This window comes from Tamandua tetradactyla, chromosome 15, assembly GCF_023851605.1.
Source record: "Tamandua tetradactyla isolate mTamTet1 chromosome 15, mTamTet1.pri, whole genome shotgun sequence".
NCBI lineage: Eukaryota > Metazoa > Chordata > Mammalia > Pilosa > Myrmecophagidae > Tamandua > Tamandua tetradactyla.
This window is the reverse complement of record NC_135341.1, coordinates 60,005,510-60,031,815: the sequence shown is the minus strand read 5'-3', so window position 1 is coordinate 60,031,815 and position 26,306 is coordinate 60,005,510. Positions and strand designations below refer to the sequence as shown.

The 26,306-nt window shown below is 40.1% G+C and overlaps 1 protein-coding gene across 1 annotated transcript in view; it reads left to right on the top strand.

The window, feature by feature from the left end:
• Window positions 1-4,894: 4,894 nt before the first annotated feature.
• The window catches only part of CMC1 (C-X9-C motif containing 1), a 116,817-nt gene continuing 95,405 nt past the window's right edge, over window positions 4,895-26,306 (top strand). The window contains exon 1 of the mRNA XM_077129947.1: window positions 4,895-5,074. Coding sequence (XP_076986062.1) covers window positions 5,056-5,074 — 19 coding nt within the window. The 5' untranslated portion in view covers window positions 4,895-5,055. The remainder of the gene's footprint in view (window positions 5,075-26,306) is intronic.

Sequence of the window (26,306 nt, the reverse complement as noted above, 5' to 3'; positions counted from 1 at the left end):
TACCAGACACCTCTCCAAGTAAGCCATCTTTCATACTCAAAACAATCATGCAGGGAGGTATTATATTATTACAGATGAGGAAATTGAGGCTCAGGAGGATAAATGATTTATCAAACATCACATTGGAAGTAAGAAAGCAGATATATAGATATGTACAGTAACATGGTCAAACATTATAGCCAAACATTGGGCAAACAAAGCCAGATATGAAAGACTTCATGGTGCATAATTATGTTTATATAAAGTTCCAAAACAGGCAAAACTAATCATTGTCCACAGAAGTCAGGAGAGTGGTTACTTTTGTGGGATGGGTTTGATGAGGACCAGACAGGAGGGAACCTTCTGGGCTACTAAAGATATTTCATATCTTGTCCTGAATAGTAGTTTGAAGGTGTATACATATGTAAAAACTCATTTGGCTGTACAGAAATTTGTGCTTTTTACTGTATATAAATTATACTCAATACAGAAGTTAAAAGGCAAAAGTTGGGGTGAAGAAGTTAGCATTTACCATTGTTTAGCTCCAAAGTTCCTATCTTTCCCCTACACACTTAGGCAATTGGTTTCAAATTTTAATGTTAAGTAGAATCTCAACTGTATTATTCAGATAATGCATAGAAAAATCTGCATTTAAATTTTAATAAACTATTTCAAATAGTTTAATCTGGCAGAAATTTCACAGTTCAAGGAGGCTTATGATGAAAGCATAATGCAGTAAGCCGGGATTGGTTTATAAAGAGTTTTATGAACCTTGTTAAAGGGAAGCACTATTGTGGATGAAATGGATTTGAGAGATGGGATGGGAGGAGGAAAAGTCTAGAAACAGAGAGCCAGTTGGGAGGCTGTTGTAATAATCTATGCAAAAGTGAATAGACTTTAAGAGTTGTGACAGTGTGGCTTGTAAATGAAATAAACGTATATTAAGTAAGGAAAGGAGAATTGAGTGGATGTTGTGATTAACGGATGTGGGCTTTGAAGGACCTACAGGAGCTGTTGAGGTAGAAAGGTGGTGTCTTAGTTTGCTAGAGCTTCTATGACAAATACCATAAAATAAGTTGACTTAAAGAGCAGGAATTCATCGTTTCATGGTTTTGCAGGATAGAAGTACAAAATCAAGGTTTCAACAGCCATGCTTTCTCTCTGAGTCTGTAGCATTCTAGTGCTGGCTTGTCTGTCATCCTTTGGGTTCTTTCACTTGCATCTCTCTGCCTTTGTTATGAGACAATTTGCTTCATTATCTAACTTCTGACTTTTGGCTTCTACTGACTGACTGCATCTAAATTTCTTCTGCCTTATAAGGACTCCTGTTGTATGGATCAAGGCCTTCACTGATTCAATTTGGCCTCATCTAACTAGGATCTCTAAAGAGCCTATTCATAAATGAGTCTACACCTTAACTTATAATAACATCTTCAAAGGCCCTATGTACAAATGGGTTCATACACCTTAGATCTTTTGGGAGGGATATGATTCAGTCACTGTTTTAGTTTGCTAGCTGTCAGAATGCAACACACCAGAGACAGATTGGCTTTCAATAAAAGGGGATTTATTTAGTTGACATATAGTTCTTCAGAGGAAAGGCAGCAAACTTTCAACTGAGGTTCTTTCTTACGTGAGAAGGCATATGGTGAACTCTGCTGGCCTTCTCTCCAGGCCTCTGGGTTCCAACAACTTTCCCCGGGGTGATTCCTTTCTGCATCTCCAAAAGCCTGGGCTGAGCTTCAAGTGCTGAGATGAGGTATGCTGAGCTGCTTGGGCTGTGCTATGTTGAGCTGCCTCATTTAAGCACCTGCCAATTAACTCAAACATCATTCATTACAGTAGGCACGACTCTTAGCCAACTGCAGATGTAATGAGCAACAGATGAGGTTCATGTACCATTGGCTCATGTCCACAGCAACAGAACTAGGTACCTTCACCTGGCCAAGTTGACAACTGAATTTAACTACCACAGTCACCAATAGGTGGACTGATCCAGATTGATGGAGACCCTATTCAATCACCAGGACAAACAGGGACAAAGTATGTTGCTTTGGGGGAAGGCTAAAACTAGGCAGGTTTTTAGGACTGTAGCCAAGTAAGTTGGGATTCACATAAGGATTCCAGTCCTTGTAAAGAACTTGAATGTCAATTTCATACAAACTGTGTTTACTTGGAGAGGGCTTAGGCCTTGTGGATAGGGCTAAATCATGCAGCTCAGAAAGCAGGCAGGACCCACTGGGGATTCTTGGATAGTGCTCTTATAACCAATACTTCATTCCAAACTCGATTTACTAGTAGGGATGTGACTTCTAATATTCTTCCAAACTTAATTATCATTGGCTCAAGGACACGGTAGAACAGAGCTATAGGTGAAAAATTGTTACTTCTGATGCTGGGCAGAACTGGAAGCAGGCAGAGGCTGACTGATGAATCTCAATTAAAAAAGAAAACTAACTGGATTTCAATAGCTAACAAAAAAGGAATGCTAGATCCAGTCAGAACTGACTTGATAAACAATTAAGATATTTGTTTCTATTTGCACATTCCATGGATATTAGATTAATAAATATATATGTGTATGTAAGTTTGTATTTATTCATTCCTATTATTTTTAATGTACGGTCTACATACTAAATACCCCATCTCTCTTTGCCTTCACAGGCTGTACGGGAGTTCAACTAGTGTCATTATTCCCCTGGATTCCTGCAACTGCTTCCTAACTGACCTCTCTGTTTTGCCCTCTAGGAGAGATCATTTGAGGCATGAAAGTGCACATGGCCATGATTTTCTCATTTGTCTGTATTCAGTTGCGAAGGAAAGGAATCACAGAGAGAATCCTTCTTGACTCCATGTCCCTTTTTCTCAGTTCAGTGATGAGCTATAGATTCTTCCTTTGCAATTACTCTCACATCTTTTCTCATTTCATTTCTACCTATCCTAGTTTACACTCTCATCAGATCCTGCTTGAACTACTGCGATAGCCTTCTCATTGTTCTGCTAATCTTCTGGCTCTCTCAACACCTGAATCCATCCTGCAAAAAAATCTGTGTAAAACATCACTTTGCACATCATGCCATTTATCTACTTGCTAACCTTCAATAGCCCCTGATAGCTTATTACAATAGATTTAAAAACACTCAGCCTAACGTTGGAGGCTTTGGGAATGTAGCCTCTTTCAATGTTTCCAGTTTCACTTATACCTACCCTGGCTTTCCAAATTCTCTTTGAGGTGATATTTTTGCTATTGCTTTTCATAGTATGTTTTGTCTAGCCACCCATTTTCTTGGACACACAAAACTCCCATGATTTTACAGATGTTATTGTTTGGGATGAGCCTAAAGTAGATAGTGTCCTTTTAAGTTTTTTAAAAGTGTGTTAATTTAAATGAAAATGTTAAATTATAATGCTTAAGTGATATTTATGGCACAAACTATGGAAGGGATCATCAAATGACCAAAACTGGGTGCATTAGATCAGACTCATTCCTCACAGCAACCCTGCAAATTAGAAATCATAAGTCCAGAGAAACACTCAAATTTCTTCACGTCACAAATAGGTCATGATACAGAATTCAAGGTCAGGTACCCAAGTCTCTTGGACCCAAGCTCTTCAAGCTTTCCACTTTATCTCGATGTACTTTAATTGCTTGAGTGGAGGTGTCCGGCTTGTGGTTTTCTACAACCCCGCCTCATCGCATCAAAAAGATTTGCTTTCTAAATTAAATCCCTTACCTCCAGAAAAATAAGAGTTTCGAGGTGTTTCTACAGCACATTTATAAAGCACACAAGGAAAAGGACCGGATTTCTTGCCTGACTGAGTGAAACGCTAATTCTGCACCTTGGCACCTCAACCTACAGCTGTAATAAGGCCCGTTATGCCCGCATAGGCCCTTAAACAGAAGACCTGCTGAGCAGAGACCCACTTTCCCAGCCCTGCTCAACTGTGTCAGCTTTTCTGCCAACTGACCAGGCGGAAGCAGCAGTAGGGGAGGAGGCACTGCAGGTAGGTGGGGAGGGGATCATTTTGAAAGTCCTAAATCCCTCGCAGGGAAAAAACAGCTGCTCCTTGTTTTTCTAAACATCTGTCCCATCTGTCCCCGGCCGCACTTCACCCTTTGGAGGCTCGAGCTAGTTAAACGTGGATTTGACAAGGAAGCACTTCGGAAAGCTGGTTAGTGAGTTGGGATGTGCACAGTGCCATCGAGAAAGTTACTGCTACTCGGAATAGGGCAACTGCAGGTCGATAGGAGGGCGGCCATAAACTTCCTTTAGTTTTCTCACAAAACTTACGGCTTTAATGGACAGAATCGGGATTTAAGAGAATGTAATTGCCACTGAAAACGGACTGTAGGCCCAGAGGATATTATTTCACGAGAGGTGTCCTTAGCGTCCTGATTTTTATTTTAACCTCTAGGGGAGGCATAGCCTGCTGTTTTGGAGGAAGAAATAATGGTACCGCACACACCATTCCACCTCTATGGTAGAACACGCTGTGCACCTCTCGCGTGTGTGGCGTTTATCACATTTAACAGCATGTTGTTTTTGTCTGACTCCCCTGCCAACATTATGCCCCTTGAGAACAGGGACATTATTTCCTTTTTTTCTTTTTTTTTAAGGGACCTTATTTTTATTCACTTATTTCCCCCTAGTACTCAGAACCGTAGCTAGCAAACTGGCAGGCATGAAATGAATGAAGTACGTTAAGTAAAAAAAAAAAAATAAATAAAGGAACAGGGTAATTCATTTGCTTCTTCGAAGGCAGGCACGAGAAGAGCTCGGATTTAGACAGACTCTTGCAGCCGGCCACGCCCCCTGCCCGGGGTCATTCCCGGTGAGAAGTCCGTTCCACCCGGGAGTAAGAGGGTCAGGGGCGGGCCCAAGACGGCGCAGGCGCAATGAGCGGCGGAAGTAGGAACTAGAGAAGGGAGAAAAGAACTTTGCCCAGCTTCGCCGAGGACGCGGCGCTCCTTCTTACGCTTAGGGCGGCTCTGCGTGCGCCTGGGACCAGGCCCCTCCCCTCCCCGCCCATTGCCCGGGAGCCGCCAAGCGGCTGCCACCTCCTCCGCCCGCTGAGATGGCGCTCGACCCCGCAGGTACCGGGGAGCGGGGGTTGCTGAGGGGCCTCGGCCCGGGGTCTCAGGCCGCGGGCGTGCTCTCTGGGGGTCGGCCTGGGAAAGGTGCCGAGCTCTGGGGTTGCACAGCTTCCGCAGAACACCACCTTACGCCAGGCGACTGATTGAGGGTTTCTGGCCGGTCCTGCCTCCTACTTAGGGTTGTGGTTCGTTCTCCCGCGCCTTGGAGTTGGAGTTAGGGAACTGAGGAAATCTAGGTTTGTGATCTAAACTCTGGTCCAGTTACATTTTCTTCTTAAACGCGGCTGATTTCTTCATCGTCATCCTGTACTTCGCCCTCTGGGACAGTCTCCTTTATGTTTTTTCTTTGTATTTTTTTGGGGGGGTGGGTGGCACAGTCTCCTTTAAATATCTGATGTCTAGTATAGACACTTAACGTCTCGAAAAAATTTGCATTATTCCTGCAGATGCACAATTTTGCATTCCTTTTCGGGAGTTAACATCCCCCAAGTTTATCCTTGGAACCCAATTTTAAAACCCCAATTTAGAGGACATAGTCACTGTGGCAAGTCAGTTTCTTGGGAAAGGTTCCCTAAGTCTTAATGGTACTTAATTTTCATACTTCTTCCCCACCTCTGTTTGCAGCAGGAGTTTCATTTGCACTTCAGACACCCTCCTTGCAAACGCACACCTGCGATGTCTTTGCTTTAAGCTATTTATGTATAGATATGAAGCATCATTTTTTGGAGCGAGGCAGTTGACCTAGTCCATTTCCTTCATTTTATGGATACGGAACCCCAAAGCTTTAGGAGGTGAAATGGCTTTGCCATTCATAAATGAAAAAGACACTTTAGTGGCCCTCAAGGAGGATGAAAGTTGTGTATCGTGCAGAAGTAAAACATTTATTTCACTCTTTTCCAGCCCGTTAAGTATTCTCAGTTATCCAACAGTAGTACCTTTCGTGGTATATACTGTCTCCATTTTACAGATTAAGAAACTGAGATTCAGAGAGGTTAATTTACCAGTCAGTGATAAGATGAAGGAGTACTCTGAAGCATAAAGGAGTTGCAGGAGCATATCATTTTACTAATTTTAGGGTAGGTAATTGGATCAGGCTCTATTAAGCAGTTGGCATTTAATCTGGGCTTTGAAGGATGGAATTTCCAGTGGTGAAGAGGTAGCAGAATGAACAGAGGTATAGGAATTAAAGTGCACTGTGTAATGTTTAGATGCAGAGTGAATACTCTCATTTTGCTGTTGAGTGTGAGAGGGATATAATTAAGGAGTAAGGAAAGTTCAGGTCCATATATTTCTGGTATTTCTGAAAGTGACCTTGAAAGTCATCTAATCTGCTCTTTCTCATACAGATGAAGAAACTGAGACTCAGAGAGGGTAAAAGCTTCAAAACATCCATATTCTTGAATTTAAACAGATAAGGAAATTTAGAAAAAAATGTTCATACTTGTATCCACTCTCGTACCTTCAAGTCACTCTTAATCTCCTGCAATCTCTTGTTATGCCCAAAGCCACACAGCTAATTGCCAGTAGAGCCAAGTCTGGATAGAATCCAGGTAATTTTATTCACAGTCCAGTGTTATAGGCCAAGTTACCATTCAAATATTCATTAATTGAACGAATACTTTTTGAATGTTCAGTATTTGCAGGTATTGTTCTAGGTCCTAAGAAATAGTGGTATATAGAACACAGAAGATCCTTGCTCAGAATAATTTGATAGATGAAAGAAAACAACACCCCTATGCCTCCTTTACAGATTGTGGTAAACATTATGAAGAAAATAAGCAAGACCATGTGATAGATGCTGAGGAGAGGCTACTTTAGATAGTTAAGAGCTCTATGAGAAGTGTCATATGAATGGAAACTTGAAGGATAAGAGGAAGCAACCACGTCAGGAGCCAGGCAAAGTATGCTAGGCAGTTGAAGTAGCAAATGCTTGAAGTATTGAACTAGAATGAGGGCCAGAGTAGGGAGGAGATCCATAAGGAAAGTTCAGGTCCGTATATTTCTGGTATTTCTGAACTGAAAGTGATCTTCAAAGTCATCTAATCTGCTCTTTGTCATACACGTGGGAAAATAGGCAGGAGCTGGAAGCTGCAGGGCCTTGGAAGCATGATGATAAGTCATTTGGATTTTTTCTGATGTTATCAAAATCCTTTGAAGGTTTTTACAGAGGGCAGTGACACTATATAATTTATGTCTTTAAAGTGTGCTGGCTGCAGTGGTAGCATAGATTGAAGGGGGTCATGATGGAAGCAGGGAGACAGTAGTAGTAGTCTAGGCTAAATATGTTACCATTTTGGCATAGGATGGCATTAGAAAAAATGGAGAGAAATGTAAGATTCATTTTATGTTTTGAAGGAGAAATGGACAGGATCTGTTGTTGCTTTGGATTAGGATGGTGAAGGAAAGGGAGGAAATAAGGATAATTTCCAGACTTTTTACTTTATCAACTGAGTAGATGGTGGAGGTCAAATCTACAACATAAAGATTCTTGGAGACTTCAGCAAAATCAGGGATAGAAGCAAGATTGGAGTGGGTTAAGAGTGGAAGGTAAGAAAGTGGAAACAGCAAGAATCAAGACTTTTTCTATATTTTCTTGCCTGTGTAAATTTAAGAATATAAATACATCAAAGCTAGGCTCTTTTTTGTTAAAGCCTCATTTTTGTTTGTTCATAAGTTGAAGCCTAGGTTTGTTCACATTTGCTACTTGACTGTTTTTTAATTTTTTATTAGAGAAGATGTAGGTTTAAAGAAAAATGCTTAAATTACACAGTTCCTATATACCACCCTGTTGTTAACCCCTTGCTTTATACTGTGCTACATTTGTTACAATTCATGAAAGAACCTTTTTATAATTGTACTATTAATTTTAGTCCATCATTTACAATAGAGTTCACTGTATGTATTATATAGTCCTGTTTTTTTTTTTTAAATTTGTATTCTAGTAACATATATTCCACTGAAAGTTTCCCCTTTTATCAACATTCATGGGTATAATTCAGTGCTGTGATTACGATCAAAATGTTGTGCTACCATCACTATCATTCATTAACAAAACTTTACTGTCAATCCAAATAGAAACTGTACAGTTTAAGCATTAGTTCCTCATTCCCTACCCATACCCTATCCCCTGGAATCCTGTGTTTTAGGTTCTGATGCTGTGAGTTTGATTATTCTAATTATTTCATGTCAATAAGGTCATTCAACACTTGTCCTTTTGTATCTGGATTATTGTACTCAACATGATGTCTTCAAGGTTCATCCATCTTGTTGCATGTATCAGAATGTCATTCCTTTTTTTTTTGCATGGGCAAGCACGAGGAATTGAACCCGGGTCTCCGGCCTGGCAGGCGAGATTTCTGCCTGCTTAGCTACCACCGCACTGCCCTGTTCATTCCTTATATGGCTAAATAATATTCAGTTGTACATACATATATATCACGTTTTATTTATCCATTCATCAGGTGATGGAGAGTTGGGTTGCTTCTATCTTTTGGCATTTGTGAATAATACCGCTATGAATATCAGTATGCAAATATGTATTTGAGTCCTTGTTTTCCAATCTTTTGGGTATGTTTTACTTTGCTGAAGTTGCCAAAATGTAGTATACTAGAAATGGGTTGGCTTTTACAATGGGGAATTATTTATTTACAAGCTTACAGTTCTGAGGCCATGAAAATGTCGAAATCATGGCTTCACCAGGTGATGTTTCCCCCCTGAAGTCTAGCTATTGGTGATCCTCAGCTTCTCTGTCACCTGGCAAAACACGCAGTAATGTCTGCTCTTTTCTCCCTTTTCTCCTGGGTTTCATTGCTTCCAGCTTCAATAGCTTTCTCTCTGTTTCTGTGGTTACTGTCTGTTTTCTATATGTCCTCCTATCTCAGTTTCTCTGAATTTCATCTTTAATGTAGGACTCCAGTAAGAGGTTAAGACCAGGTGGGGCATGCCGCATTTAATCGAAAGTTCCCACCTGCAATAGGTCTATACCCATAGCTATGGATTAGCTTTAAGAACATGATCTTTTCTGGGGTACATACAGCTTAAAACCAGCACAGAGTATATACCTAGATGTGGAATTGTGGGTAATTCTATACTTAACTTTCTGAAGAACTACCAAGCTGTCTTCCACAGTGGCTGCACTATATTACATTCCCACCAACAGTGAGTGAGTGCTCCTATTTCTCCACATCTTCTCCAACACTTGTTTATTTTCAGTTTATTTTAATAGTAGCCATTGTAGTGGGTGTGAAATGGTATCTCATTTGGTTTTGATTTTCATCTCCCTAATAGCTAGTGATATTGAATATCTTTTCATGTGCTTTTTGGCCATTTGTATGGCTTCTTAGAAAAAATGTTTATTCAGATTTTTTGACCATTTTTTGAAGTGGGTTGCTTGTCTTTTTATTGTTGAGTTATAAGATGTCTTCATATATTCTGCATATTAAACACTTTATTGGATATGTATTTCCAAATATTTTCTCTCATTGAGTAGGTTTTCCTTTTCATATTAAAGTTGTTTTATGCACAAAAGTATTCATTTTGAGGCAGTCCCATTTATCTCTTTTTTCTTTTGTTGCTTGTGCTTTGGGTGTTAAGTCTAAGAGCCATTGCATAGCACAACATCCTAAAGATACTTTCCTACATTTTCTTCTAGAAGTTTTGTAGCTCTGGCACTTATATATAGGTCTATGATCCATTTTTGAGTTGATTTTTCTACGAGGTATGAGGTAGGGATCTACCTTCATACTTTTGCACATGGACATCCACTTTTCCCAGTACCATTTGTTGGCTCATCTTTCTCCCATTGTATAGACTGCACCCTTGAAAAAAATCAGTTTGACAGAAATGGTAGGATTCATTTCTGAACTCTCAATATGATTTCATTGTTCCGTATAGCTGTCCTTGTGCCAGTGCCATGCTGTTTTGGTTAGTATACCTTTGTCATACATTTTAAGATCAGAAAATGTAAATCCTCAAAATTCCTTTTGTTTTCCCAGGATTGCGTTGGCTATTGGGGCCCTTTACCCTTCCATATAATTTTTTTTCTTAAAGCAGTTTTTATTGTGATATATGCACATACCATACAGTCCATCTAAAGTGTACAATCAGGGACTTTTAGTATAATCACAGCATTGTATATTCATCACCACAATCAATTTAGAATATTTTTATCACTCTAAAATGCAAAACCCCGTACCCCTTAGTGGTCACCTCTCAATCCCTCTATCCTTCCCCTGGACGTATATAACCACTAAACTTATTCTATTGCTTTAGATTTATTTAAATTTATGTTTTATACAAATGCAATCATACTATATGTAGTTCTTTGTGACTGGTTTCTTTCACTTAGCTTAACACTTTTTAAAAACTTACTGTCATTTTTTTAATTAGAGAAGGTTTACATCAAAGTCATGTAAAATATGAATACCTATATACCCACCTATTGTTCACACTTGCATTGATGTGGTACCCATTGATAAAAGAATATTAAAATATTACTGATAACTGTAGTCCATAGTTTGCTTTAGGTGTATTTTTCCCATATACCATCCTGTTATTTTTTTTATTCTTTATTAAAAAAAAATTAGCTAACACAACATTTAGATATCATTCCATTCTATATTTGCAATCAGTGATTCTTAATATTATCACATAGATGTATGGATCATCATTTCATAGTACATTTTCATTGGTTTAGAAAAAGAAATAGCAAGACAACAGAAAAAGAAATAAAATGATAATATAGAGAAAAAAATAAAAATAAAAGTAAAAAATACAAAAAATATATAAAAAAACAAAAAACATACAAAAAAATTATAACTCAGATGCAGCTTCATTCAGTGTTTTAACATAATTACATTACAATTAGGTAGTATTGTGCTGTCCATTTTTGAGTTTTTGTATTCAGTCCTGTTGCACAGTCTGTATCCCTACAGCTCCAATTATCCATTATCTTACCCTATTTCTAACTCCTGATGGTCTCTGTTACCAATGATATATTCCAAGTTTATTCTCTAATGTCGGTTCACATCAGTGGGACCATACAGTATTTGTCCTTTAGTTTTTGGCTAGTCTCACTCAGCATAATGTTCTCTAGGTCCATCCATGTTATTACATGCTTCATAAGTTTATTCTGTCTTAAAGCTGCGTAATATTCCATCGTATGTATATACCACCGTTTGTTTAGCCACTCGTCTGTTGATGGACATTTTGGCTGTTTCCATCTCTTTGCATTTGTAAATAATGCTGCTATAAACATTGGTGTGCAAATGTCCGTTTGTGTCTTTGCCCTTAAGTCCTTTGAGTAGATACCTAGCAATGGTATTGCTGGGTCATATGGCAATTCTATATTCAGCTTTTTGAGGAACCGCCAAACTGCCTTCCACAGTGGTTGCACCATTTGACATTCCCACCAGCAGTGGATAAGTGTGTCTCTTTCTCCACATCCTCTCCAGCACTTGTCATTTTTTGTTTTGTTGATAATGGCCATTCTGGTGGGTGTGAGATGATACCTCATTGTGGTTTTGATTTGCATTTCTCTAATGGCCAGGGACATTGAGCATCTCTTCATGTGCCTTTTGGCCATTTGTATTTCCTCTTCTGAGAGGCGTCTGTTCAAGTCTTTTTCCCATTTTGTAATTGGGTTGGCTGTCTTTTGTTGTTGAGTTGAACAATCTCTTTATAAATTCTGGATACTAGACCTTTATCTGATATGTCGTTTCCAAATATTGTTTCCCATTGTGTAGGCTGTCTTTCTACTTTCTTGATGAAGTTCTTTGATGCACAAAAGTGTTTAATTTTGAGGAGCTCCCATTTATTTGTTTCCTTCTTCAGTGCTCTTACTTTAGGTTTAAGGTCCATAAAACCGCCTCCAATTGTAAGATTCTTAAGATATCTCCCTACATTTTCCTCTAACTGTTTTATGGTCTTAGACCTAATGTTTAGATCTTTGATCGATTTTGAGTTAACTTTTGTATAGGGTGTGAGATACGGGTCCTCTTTCATTCTTTTGCATATGGATATCCAGTTCTCTAGGCACCATTTATTGAAGAGACTGTTCTGTCCCAGGTGAGTTGGCTTGACTGCCTTATCAAAGATCAAATGTCCATAGATGAGAGGGTCTATATCTGCGCACTCTATTCGATTCCATTGGTCGATATATCTATCTTTATGCCAGTACCATGCTGTTTTGACCACTGTGGCTTCATAATATGCCTTGAAGTCTGGCAGCGTGAGACCTCCAGCTTCGTTTTTTTTCCTCAAGATACTTTTAGCAATTCGGGGCACCCTGTCCTTCCAGATAAATTTGCTTATTGGTTTTTCTATTTCTGAAAAATAAGTTGTTGGGATTTTGATTGGTATTGCGTTGAATCTATAAATCAATTTAGGTAGAATTGACATCTTAACTATATTTAGTCTTCCAATCCATGAACACAGTATGCCCTTCCATCTATTTAAGTCTTCTGTGATTTCTTTTAACAGTTTTTTGTAGTTTTCTTTGTATAGGTCTTTTGTCTCTTTAGTTAAATTTATTCCTAAGTATTTTATTCTTTTAGTTGCAATTGTAAATGGAATTCATTTCTTGATTTCCCCCTCAGCTTGTTCATTGCTAGTGTATAGAAATGCTATAGATTTTTGAATGTTGGTCTTGTAACCTGCTTCTTTGCTGTACTCATTTATTAGCTCTAGTAGTTTTGTTGTGGATTTTTCCGGGTTTTCGACGTATAGTATCATATCGTCTGCAAACAGTGATAGTTTTACTTCTTCCTTTCCAATTTTGATGCCTTGTATTTCTTTTTCTTGTCTAATTGCTCTGGCTAGAACCTCCAACACGATGTTGAATAATAGTGGTGATAATGGACATCCTTGTCTTGTTCCTGATCTTAGGGAGAAAGATTTCAATTTTTCCCCATTGAGGATGATATTAGCTGTGAGTTTTTCATATATTCCCTCTGTTATTTTAAGGAAGTTCCCTCGTATTCCTATCCTTTGAAGTGTTTTCAACAGGAAAGGATGTTGAATCTTGTCAAATGCCTTCTCTGAATCAATTGAGATGATCATGTGATTTTTCTGCTTTGATTTGTTGATATGGTGTATTACATTAATTGGTTTTCTTATGTTGAACCATCCTTGCATACCTGGGATGAATCCTACTTGGTCATGATGTATAATTCTTTTAATGTGTTGCTGGATTCGATTTGCTAGAATTTTGTTGAGGATTTTTGAATCTATATTCATTAGAGAGATTGGTCTGTAGTTTTCTTTTTTTGTAATATCTTTGCCTGGTTTTGGTATGAGGGTGATGTTGGCTTCATAGAATGAATTAGGTAGCTTTCCCTCCACTTCAATTTTTTTGAAGAGTTTGAGCAGAGTTGGTACTAATTCTCTCTGGAACGTTTGGTAGAATTCACATGTGAAGCCATCTGGTCCTGGACTTTTCTTTTTGGGAAGCTTTTTAATGACTGATTCAGTTTCTTTACTTGTGATTGGTTTGTTGAGGTCATCTATTTCTTCTTGAGTCAAAGTTGGTTGTTCATGCCTTTCTAGGAACTTGTCCATTTCATTTACATTGTTGTATTTATTAGCGTAAAGTTGTTTGTAGTATCCTGTTATTACCTCCTTTATTTCTGTGAGGTCAGTGGTTATGTCTCCTCTTCCATTTCTGATCTTATTTATTTGCGTCCTCTCTCTTCTTCTTTTTGTCAGTCTTGCTAAGGCCCATCAATCTTGTTGATTTTCTCATAGAACCAACTTCTGGTCTTAATGATTTTCTCTATTGTTTTCATGTTCTCAATTTCATTAATTTCTGCTCTGATCTTTGTTATTTCTTTCCTTTTGCTTGCTTTGGGGTTAGTTTGCTGTTCTTTCTCCAGTTCTTCCAAGTGGACAGTTAATTCCCGAATTTTTGCCCTTTCTTCTTTTCTGATAAAGGCATTTAGGGCAATAAATTTCCCTCTTAGCACTGCCTTTGCTGCGTCCCATAGGTTTTGATATGTTGTGTTTTCATTTTCATTCGCCTCAAGATATTTACTGATTTCTCTTGTAATTTCTTCCTTGACCCACTGGTTGTTTAAGAGTGTGTTGTTGAGCCTCCACGTATTTGTGAATTTTCTGGCACTCCGCCTATTATTGATATCCAACTTCATTCCTTTATGATCCGAGAAGTGTTGTGTATGATTTCAATCTTTTTAAGTTTGTTCAGACTTGCTTTGTGACCCAGCATATGGTCTGTCTTTGAGAATGATCCATGAGCACTTGAGAAAAAGGTGTATCCTTTTGTTGTGGGGTGTAATGTCCTATAAATGTCTGTTAAGTCTAGCTCATTTATTGTAATATTCAAATTCTCTGTTTCTTTATTGATCCTCTGTCTAGATGTTCTGTCCATTGATGACAGTGAGGAATTGAAGTCTCCAACTAGTATGGTAGATGTGTCTATTTCCCTTTTCAGTGTTTGCAGTGTATTCCTCACGTATTTTGGGGCATTCTGATTCGGTGCGTAAATATTTATGATTGCTATGTCTTCTTGTTTAATTGTTCCTTTTATTAGTAGATAGTATCCTTCTTTGTCTCTTTTAATTGTTTTACATTTGAAGTCTAATTTGTTGTATATTAGTATAGCTACTCCTGCTCTTTTCTGGTTGTTATTTGCATGAAATATCTTTTCCGAACCTTTCACTTTCAGCCTATGTTTATCTTTGGGTCTAAGATGTGTTTCCTGTAGACAGCATATAGAAGGATCCTGTTTTTTAATCCATTCTGTCAGTCTATGTCTTTTGATTGGGGAATTCAGTCCATTAACATTTAGTGTTATTACTGTTTGGGTAATACTTTCCTCTACCATTTTGCCTTTTGTATTATATATATCATATCTGATTTTCCTTCTTTCTACACTCTTCTCCATACCTCTCTCTTCTGTCTTTTCGTATCTGACTCTAGTGCTGCCTTTAGTATTTCTTGCAGAGCTAGTCTCTTGGTCACAGATTTTCTCAGTGACTTTTTGTCTGAAAGTGTTTTAATTTCTCCCTCATTTTTGAAGGACAATTTTGCTGGATATAGAAGTCTTGGTTGGCAGTTTTTCTCTTTTAGTAATTTAAATATATCATCCCACTGTCTTCTTGCTTCCATGGTGTCTACTGAGAAATCTACACATAGTCTTATTGGGTTTCCCTTGTATGTGATGGATTGTTTTTCTCTTGCTGCTTTCAAGATCCTCTCTTTCTCTTTGACCTTTGACATTCTAACTAGTAAGTGTCTTGGAGAACGCCTATTTGGATCTGTAATTTTAGGTCTTGCATAAGAGTTGGGAAATTTTCAGTGATAATTTCTTCCATTAGTTTTTCTCCTCCTTTTCCTTTCTCTTCTCCTTCTGGGACACCCACAACACGTATATTTGTGTGCTTCATATTATCATTCAATTCCCTGATCCCCTGCTCAAATTTTTCCATTATTTTCCCTATAGTTTCTGTTTCTTTTTGGATTTCAGATGTTCCATCCTCCAGTTCACTAATTCTAGCCTCTGTCTCTTGAAATCTACCATTGTAGGTTTCCATTGTGTTTTTTCATCTCTTCTACTGTATCTTTCATTCCCATAAGTTCTGTGATTTGTTTTTTCAAACTTTCTGTTTCTTCTTTTTGTTCATCCCATGTCTTCTTCATGTCTTCCCTCAATTTATTGATTTGGTTTTTGAAGAGGTTTTCCATTTCTGTTTGTATATTCAGAATTAGTTGTCTCAGCTCCTTTATCTCATTTGAGCTATTGGTTTGTTCCTTTGACTGGGCCATGTCTTCAATTTTCCTGGTGTGATTTGTTATTTTTTTCTGGCGTCTGGGCATTTAATCAGATTTCCCTGAGTGTGGGACCCAGCAGGTTGAAAGACTTTCCTGTGAAGTCTCTGGGCTCTGATTTTTTTTATCCTTTCCAGTATGTGGTGCTTGTCTGTCTGCAGGTCCCACCAACAAAAGATGTTGTGGCTCTTTTAACTTTGGAAGACTCTCGCTGCTGGGTGTGTGGTAGAGACAGAGGAAAGGTTGTAGGTTGGTTTTAATCACTTCAAATTGTGAAGTCCTGGGATCTGAATTCCTTGAGAGAGGGATTCCACCTGAGTTGCATTTCACCCCTCCCGCGGGGAAGGTTCAGGTGGTAGAGAGCCCTGAAAGCAGCCTGTTTCTGTGTTAGGGGCAGTTGCAACCTGTGTAATCCCAGCGCTGAGCCCAGAGGCAACCAAACTTCCGCAGAAACAGCCGCAGAAGGCTCCGTTTCACCCCCTTTCCTCTTTTTCAGTTAGCCCAATAGGCGACTTCGGCCTTGATCAGTTTTGCCTGAGCTGAGGGCCTATTTTTAGTAGTCAGAAGTTGTTCATTAATGCCACTGTTGGTGTTAGGTTGGACTCAGTCTCTACTACTGTTGGAGACTCTTTCCTTTCCCTCTGGGAAGTCGCCCATGGGGGAGGGGCGCCGGCCGCCGCGGCTTGGAGAACCGCCGATCCGAGGCTCCCAGGTGGCCCGAGAAGCCGCATGCCTGGGAGGGGCTCCGGTTGCCGGCCACCGCGGCTTGGGGAACTGCCGATCTGAGTCTCTCAGCCGGACCGGGAAGGAGGGAGGGAGGGGGGCCGGCTGCCAGCTGCCGCGGCCCGGGGAAGCGCGCACCGCTCGGGGACCTCACCGCAGCGGAGTTTCGTAGCCGGTCCAGCCGTTCCAGACTGGGGTACACTGTGTGTCTGGTCTCTGTCGTGGCTCCGGGAGCTGTTCTGTACTGTTTCTAGTTATTTAGTAGTTGTTCTGGAGGTGGAACTAAGACGCGCGCACCTTACTAAGCCGCCATCTTTTCTGGAAATCACCATCCTGTTATTAATACTGATATACATTTGTTAAAATTCCTGAAAGAGCATTCTTATATTTGTACTTTTAAGCACAAGCATTATCCATAACAGGGTTCACAACACGTAAATACACTTCCATGCTTTATCTTTCTTTCTAGTAACACATGTAACCCCAAAACTCCCCCTTTCAACCACATTTTTAATTCATCACTGTTAATTACATTTACAATAATGTGATACCATCCTCACTATCCATTTCCAAACATTTACAATCACCCTACTTAGAAATTCTGCACCAGATCCCTGTTCTCTACCCCCATCCTATCCTGGTAATCTATATTCTAGATTCTAATTCTGTAAATTTGCTTGTTATAATTAGTTTATATCAATGAGATAGATATATAATATATGTATTCATCAGTTGATGGACACTTGGGTTGTTTTCATCTTTGGGCAATTGTGAATAATGCCACTATAAATATTAGTGTGCAAATGTCTGTATGAGAGCCGGCTTTCAGTTCTTCTGCATATATGCTTAGTGCGATTGGTGGATCGTATGGAAAATCTATACTTAGCTTCCAGAGGACTGTCAAACTGTTTTCCACAGTGACTGCATCATTTTACATTCCCACTAGTAGTGGATGAGTGGTTCTATTTCTCCATATCCTCTCCAATTCTTGTAGTTTTCTGTTTTTTTTTAATGATGTCCTTTCTAGTAATGTTGAACATCTTTCCATTTGTTTTTTGCCATTTGTATTTCCTCTGTGGAGAAATGTCTATTGAAGTCTTTTGCCATTTTTTAATTTGGGTTATTTGTCTTTTTATTGTTGAGTTGTAGGATTTCTTTATACATTCTGGGTATTTAACTGTTATCAGATAGGTAGTTTCCAAAGATTTTCTCTCACTGAGTAGGCTGCCTTTTCACTTTATTGACATAGTTTTTTGAAGCATAAACGTTTTTAATTTTGAGGAGGCCCCATTTATCTATTTTTTTCTTTTGTTGCTTGTGTTTTGGGTGTAAAGTCTAAGAAATCATTGTTTACCACAATATCCTGAAGATGCTTTCTTGTGTTTTCCTGTAGGAGTTTTATAATTTTGAATCTGATATTTGAGTGTATGATCCATTTTGAATTAATTTTTGTATATGGTGTGAAGTAGGGATCCTCTTTCATTCTTCTGCATATGAATATCCAATTCTCCCAGAATCAGTTTTTGAATAGACTATTCTTTTGCAACTGAGTGGACTTGTCAGCCTTGTCAAAATCAACTAGTCGTAGATGTGAGGGTCTATTTGTGAACTTTCAATTCAATTCCATTGGTCAAAATATCTATCTTTATACCAGTACCATGCTATTTTGACCACTGTACCTTTCTAACATGCTTTAAAGTCAGGAAGTATTAGTCCTCTAACATCGTTTCTTTGGCTCTGTGTGTCCCCTCACCCTTCCAGAAAAATTTGATAATTTGTTTTTCTATTTCTGCATAGCAGGCTCTTGAAATTTTGATTGGGATTATGTTGAATCTGTGAATCAATTTGGGTAGAAGAATTGACATCTTAACAAAATTTAGTCTTTCAATCCATGAACATGGAATGTCCTTCCATTTGTTTAGGTCTTCTTTGATTTCTTTTACCAATGTTTTGTAGTTTTTCATATACATAAGTTGTTAAATTTGTTCCTAGATATTTAATCCTTTTGGTTGCTATTGTAAATGGAATTTTTTCTTGATTTCCTCCTCAGATTGCTAATTACTAGTGTATAGAATCACTTCTGATTTTTTTGTCTTAATCTTATGGCCTGCAACTTTGTTGAATTCGTTTATTTGGTCTAGTGGTTTTGTTGTAGATTTTTCAGGGCTTCCTTAATATAGGATTATACTATCTGCAAATAGTGAAAATTTAATTTCTTCCTTTTCAATTTGGATCCCATTTGTTTAATTTTTTGCCTAGTTGCTCTAGCTAGAACAGTTGCTCTAGCTAGAACTTCTAGCACAGTGTTGAATAACAGCAGTGGGTGCCTTTCATTCCTGTAAGTTCTGTTATGTTTCCTTTCATACTCTTAAATTCTTATTTATGTTCACTCAGTGTCTTCTTAATCCTTATCTCTTTAGCCATATTTTCCTTCATTGCCTTGAATTCATCTAGGATATTTGTTTGAACATCTTTCACTAGTTGTTCCAATTTCTGTATCTCATCCAAAGTTGTAATTTATTCCTTTGACTGGGCCATATCTTCCTTTTTCTTTTTATTTGCATGGGCAGGCACTGGGAATCAAACCTGGGTCTCTGGTATGGCCGGCGAAAACCCAGCCTGCTGAGCCACCATGGCCCGCCCTCTTCCTGTTTCTTAATATGGCTTGTAATTTTTTTGCTGATGTCTAGTCCTTCATTATCATGTTGAGTTTACTCTGAACATCACTTTTTCTCTCCTGCTTTGGGTTTTATTGTTGATTGGCTTTGTGGTAAGGTTCTTCTTTGATACTTGGTTCAAGTTATTCTAGAGCTATAGAATTGCCCATGTTTAACTGATTAGATTTTCTCAGCTCTTCTTCATCTGATTTTTGCCTTCGGTATGCATTGCAATTTCCAAGATTGCACTATTTGTGCAGTTGTTTCACACCCAGGAGAAAGGTTTCTTTTCTCTGTTTCTCCTCTTGTAATCTTGATCTATTCTATTTATTTCTGTTTTGCTTCTGTAGTTTTGTTGTTGTTTTTTAAATTCTCTTTTCTTTTCCCTGTTTGCTTTTGCCAGGTGGGCAAATTTTGCGAGGAGGGTCACCATAGGGAGGACTTTCCCAAGTCAGTATTTCCCAGATAAAACAGGACAGTGGTCCATGAGGGGGGTGCAGATCAGTTTCAAAGAGCCTTGAGGAGAGGGTCAGGAAAGACATCAAAAGCCTCTTTTGAGGCTCCCCAAAGATGTGTTTTCCTGGCCTGCCTAGCAGATGACACTCCTTCAGCAAACTATTTCCTGCAGCCCTAAGGAGGGTCCTGAGTCTTAAACCTCCACCATATTCAGCCGTGTTGGGGTGGGCTAGAAACAATGGCTGTAGTGGTCTCTCTCTGGGATCCAGTGATCTAAATTTGCTAGTCAGTTTTTGTGAGGAGGGTCACCATGGAAAGGACTTTCCCAAGTCAGTATTTCCCAGAGAGGACTTTCCTAGTCAGTATTTCGCATGTGACCGCAGGAATCCAATCCATGAATTCCTATTCAGCTGTGTGCCTGCCCCCTGCCCCCCCCCCCCCCCAATTCTTCTGAAGAGGGCTTCCATGACCCTCACCATCTGCAACAGCCCGCCAGGAAGCAAACCTAGGCAGTTCATCTTGAGAGTGGAGAATGGGTGCTGGCAGCCACTGTGGAGCAAGTTACTCATGGTTTTTTACTGCTGTTTCTCAGTCTCTTCATCCTGCTTTTCCCTGGATTATGTACAGTTCTCCTGGTCTCCAGAGCCCTAGAACAATTATTTCAGATAGTTCCTCTTGTCCATTAGCTGTTTTGGGAGGAGGAGTAAGTCTGGGAGCTCCCCACTCTGCTATCTTCCCCAGAAGTTCTTCCTTCCATATAAATTTGATAATTGGCTTCTCTATTTCTGCAAAGAAGGTTGTTGGAATTTGATTGGAATTCTGTTGACTGTATAAATTGTCTTGGGTAGGATTGATGTCTTAACCATATTTAGTCTTCCAATGCATGAACACAGAATGTCTTTCCATTTATTTTAGGTTCTCTTTGATTTATTTTAGCAGTGTCTTTTAGTTTTCTGTGTACAAGTGCTTTGCATCCTTGGTTAGATTTATTCCTAGGTATTTAATTCTTTTCATTGCTATTGTAAATGGAATTCTTTTCTTGATTTCTTCTTCAGATTGTTCATTACTAATTTTACTAATTTTTATACTCTGTAATAGTATGTGTCCTCATGAATAGATGAATTTAATTTCCAGTTTTTATGCAGCAAAAACTTTATTCCATTGGTTTATCTTCTGTATTAGTTAGGGTTCTTTAGAGAAACAGAATCAACAGAGAACACTCGCAAATATAAAATTTATAAAAGTGTCTCACATGACCGTGGGAATGCAGAGTCCAAAATCTGCAGGGTAGGCTGTGAAGCCGACGACTCCGATGGAGGGTCTGGACGAACTCCACAGGAGAGGCTTGCCAGCCGAAGCAGGAATAGAGCCTGTCTCTTCTGATTCCTCCTTAAAAGGCATCCAGTGATTAGATTATGCATCACTCATTGCAGAAGACACTCCTCTTTGGCTGATTACAAATGGAATCAGCTGTGGATGCAGATGATGTGATCATCATCTAATTCTATGACATATCCTCATTGCAACAGACAGGCCAGCACTTGCCCAACCAGACAAACAGGTACCACAACTTGGCCAAGTTGACACATGAAAGTGACCATGACAGTCCACCCCTTGTCAACTTGGCACTTATATGTATGAACTTAATCCATTCCCAATTTCCAAATAAAAAGAATAAAACACACATGTTTTCTTTTACCTAACAATATTCAACTGTCCTGCATATAACTGGAAACACATTAAATCTCTCCAGAGTAGGTTGCAAATCCTTAGGCAACATTCATTCTTGAACTTGATATTTTGTAACGTAAATAGTATAACATGAACAAAACAGCATTCGAGTCCTCGTTTCTGTAACTGATCACGTGGTTGAAGTTCATATTTATCACTACCTTCTTCGACTACCCATTCCATGTTACCTTTACCCTCACACTTCAGCTGGCCATGGTTCTTTGCCTGGTGGGGTGACCCAAACCTTCATTCCTGAAATTTCAGAGCCATTGGTAGTCCTGCCTGGATTGTGTTGTTGCAGTTTTCCATCGATTTTAATCACAGGGCATGGTAGTACTAAAAGATGCCCTAGGGGAACTCCTATATTCCAAGAAAACTCTTCTTTACCTCCATTATGTAGTTGCAGTCCTACTTCCTTCTGATAGTCAGGTTCAGTCACTCCTGACAATAATGTAATCCCCTTCTTGACTTGTTGATCCAGTGGCATAAGTAGCCCAGAGTAACCAAGCAGCAGTCTTAACTTCCAGTTCAGTGGAATCATTGTTGTTTCTCCTGGAAGAAGCACAGCCCATTTTGGAACTAAAACCTGTAGACCAGCAGAGTTCCGAGTCACAGGGACAGGAAGCAAAAATTTTCCTAGTGGATCACTAGAGGTAATAGTGAGTGATACCACTCCCATTTCCACCCCTTGGTTCTTGGACCCATGGATCCTGGCTATGGGAGAAACATTACAGCGGACGCTGATTCAGAGCACATACAGCTTCTTGGAGAACATTACCCCAGCCTTTCAAGGTATTGCCACTTAATTGGCGCCTTAATTGAGTTTTCAAAAGGCCATTCCACTGTTCTATCAATCCAGCTGCTTCTGGATGATGGGGAACATGGTAAGACCAGAGAATTCCATGAGCATGTGCCCATTCCCACACTTCATTTGCTGTAAACTGTCTTCCTTGATCAGAAGCAATGCTATTGTGGAATACCATGATGATGGATAAGGCATTCTCTAAGCCCACGGATGGTAGTTTTGGCAGAAGCATTGAGTGCAGGGAAAGCAAACCCATATCCAGAGTATGTGTCTATTCCAGTTAGAACAAATTGCTGCCCCTTCCATGAAGGGAGTGGTCCAGTGTGATCAATCTGTCACCATGTATCTGGCTGACCATCTTGGGGAATGGTGCCATATCGGGGACTGAGTGTGGATCTCTGCTGCTGGCAGATTGGGCATTCAGCAGTGGCTTTAGCCAAGTGAGTGGAAGTCCATGTTGCTGAGCCCTTGCATAATCTCCATCCCTACCACCATGACCACTTTGTTCATGAGCCCATTGGGCAATGACAGGAATGGCTGGGGAAAGAGGCTGACTGGTATCTACAGAACGGGTCATTTATCCACTTGATTATTAAACCCTTCCTCTGCTGAAGTCACCCTCTGGTGCACATTCACATGGGACACAAATATCTTCACGTTTTTAGCCCACTCAGAAAGGTCTATCCACATACTTCTTCCCCAAAGCTCTTTGTCACCAGTTTTCCAATTATGGTCTTTTCAAGTCCCTGACCATCCAGCCAAATCATTAGCAACAGCCCATGAGTCAGTATACAAACACACCTCTGGCCAGTTTTCCTTCCAAGCAAAATGAACAGCCAAGTGCACTGCTTGAAGTTCTGCCCACTGGGAGGATTTCCTCTCACCACTGTCCTTTAAGGACGCCCCAGAAAGGGGTTGTAATTCTGCAGCTGTTCACTTTCAGGTGGTACCTGCATATCGTGCCGAACCATCTGTAAACCAGGCCTGAGTTTTCTCTTCCTCAATCAATTCACTGTAAGGAACTCCCCAAGAGGCCATAGTTCTGGTCTGGGAAACAAGGTAATGTGGCAGGAGTGGAGACCATGGGCATTTGGGCCACTTCTTCACATAACTTACTTGTGCCTTCAGGACCTGCTCTGGTTCTGTCTCGTATATGCCATTTCCATTTTACAATAGAATGCTGCTGTGCACGCCCAACTTTATGGCTTGATGGGTCAAACAACACCCAGCTCATGATAGGCAACTCAGGTCTCATAGTAACTTGGTGGCCCACGGTTATGTGTTCAGGTCTACTAAGGCCCAGTAGCAGGCTAAAAGCTGTTTCTCAAAAGGAGAGTAGTTATCTGCAGCAGATGGTAAGGCTTTGCTCCAAAATCCTAAGGGTCTGCATTGTGATTCTCCTATAGGGGCCTGCCAAAGGCTCCAGACAGCATCTCTATTTGCCACTGACACTTCCAGCACCATTGGATCTGCTGGATCATTCGGCCCAAGTGACAAATCAGCTTGTACAGCAGCCTGGACCTGTCACAGAACCTCCTGTTGTTCAGGTCTCCACTCAAAAATTAGCAGCTTTTCTGATCGCTCGATAAATGGGCTGGTGTAGCAACCCAAGTGAGGAATATGTTGTTGCCAAAATCCAAAAAGACTAACTAGGCGTTGTGCCTCTTTTTTGGTGGTGGGAGGGGCCAGATGCAGCAATTTATCCTTCACCTTAGAAGGGATATCTCGACATGCCCCACACCACTGGACACCTAGAAATTTTACTGAGGTGGAAGGCCCCTGTATTTTTGTTGGATTTATCTCCCATCATCTGATTCGCAAATGCCTTACCAGTAAATCTAGAGTAGTTGCTACTTCTTGCTCAGTAGGTCCATCAACATGGTATCATCAATATAATGGACCAGTGTGATGTCTTGTGGGAGGCAGAAACGATCAAGGTCTCTGCAAACTAGATTATGACATAGGGCTGGAGAGTTGATATACCCCTTAAGTAGGACCGTGAAAGTATATTGCTGACCTTGCCAGCTGAAAGCAAACTGTTTCTGGTGGTCCTTACTTGTAGCTATTGAGAAAAAAGCATTTGCCAGATCAATAGCTGCATGCCAGGTACCAGGGGATGTATTGATTTGCTCAAGCAATGGTACCACATCTGGAACAGCAGCTGCAATTGGAGTTACCACCTGGTTGAGTTTATGATAATCCACTGTCATCCTCCAAGACCCATCTGTTTTCTGCACAGGCCAAATAGAAGAGTTGAATGGGGATGTGTGGGAATCACCACCCCTGCATCTTTCAAGTCCTTAAGAGTGGCAGTAATTTCTGCAGTCCCTCTGGGAATCCGTTATTGCTTCTGATTTACTATTTTGCTCTGTAGGGGCAGTTCTAGTAGCTTCCACTTGGCCTTTCCCACCATAATAGCCCTCACTGCACGAGTTAGAGAGCTAATGTAGGGATTCTTCGAGTTGCTCAGTATGTCTATACCAATTATACATTCTGGAACTGGGGAAATAACAACATGATGGGCCTGGGGGCCCACTGGACCCACTGTGAGACAGACCTAAGCTAAAACTCCATTGATCACCTGGCCTCCATAAGCCCCCACTCTGACTGGTGGACCAGAGTGACATTTTGGGTCCCCTGGAATTAATGTCACTTATGAACCAGTGTCTAATAATCCCCAAAATATCTGATCATTTCCTTTTCCCCAATGCACAGATACCCTGGTAAAAGGCCATCGGTTTCCTTGGGGAAGGCTTGGAGGAAGATTAACAGTATAAATTTGTGGCAGTGTGACAGGGTTCTCCCCCAAAGGGACCTGGTCTCCCCTCCATTCAAGGGGCTCTTTGTTTGTAAACTGTTTCAAGTCTGGAAATTGATTAAGAGGCCATGACTCTGTGTTTTTGTAATTCAGGTTAGACTTCTGTTCACGTGACTTAGAACTCTTTTGTTTATACAGCTCAAACAAGAATTTAGTAGACTGCCCTTCTATTGTATTTCTAGGTACCCCATGATTTACTAGCCAGTGCCACAAATCTCTGCGTGTCATATAATTTTGACACCTGCTTTGAGTTTGTTGTCTATTATAATAGCCACATCTACCCTGTCTTTGGTGATTAAGTGCTGCGACCTGGCTTCTGCCAACTCGGGATCTTGTCATCCCTGTTGTGTTTAAGGATTCCAGTTCCTACAGTCATATCTGACCTACAGAGAAGTGCAACCACAGAGCTCTTTAGGGATGATGGTGCTAGTCTCACAAATTTATTTCTCACTGTTCTGGTAAAAGGTGCATCCACCGGACATTCCTGGGGTGTAAGAGCTGGCTTTGCATGATAAATCCACTCTAACTTTCCAATCTCTCTAAGCCTCTGGATCTCCTCATCTATATTATACCAGAGCAGTTCTGGCATTTCAACCTCAGGTAATGTTGGCCACCTTTTGATCCATGTTTCAACCCACCATCCAAACAAACTGTTAAAACCTTCTCTAACCACTCGAGCTATAACATTGAATGCAGTATCTCTGCTTGTTGGGCCTGTACCAATAAATTCAGCCTGATCCAGCCTTATATTTCTCCCACCATTATCCACACCCTTAAAGTCCATTGCCACACATATTCCCCTGATTTCTGTCTATATAAATGGGAAAACTCACACAGTTCTTTTGGAGTATAATGTACCTCCTCATGTGTGATACTTTGTACCTCACCTTTAGGGGCCTGTTGGGACTTTAGTCTAGTTATAGGTCTGGAAGAAATGAGGGGTGGTGGGGGTGGGTTATGAAAAGAATTAGAAATGTCTTCCAAGCCATTTGATTCAGGGACTTCATTTGCAGTTTCATCTGATGAAACAGGATTAATCACTCTAGGGCTAATCCCTTCAGGAGGAGGTTGGGTGGCCAAGTCCTCAAGGCAGGCTAGAGGTGGGGCGGTTATGTTCTTAGGGCAAACTGTTTTAGGGTTATCTAGAGAAGAGTTAGCATGATCTAGGGTTTCAACCTCACCCCGACATCAGTATCAATCCATATGTCACCATTCCATTTTTCAGGGTCCCACTCCTTTCCAGTGAACACCCTCACTTTA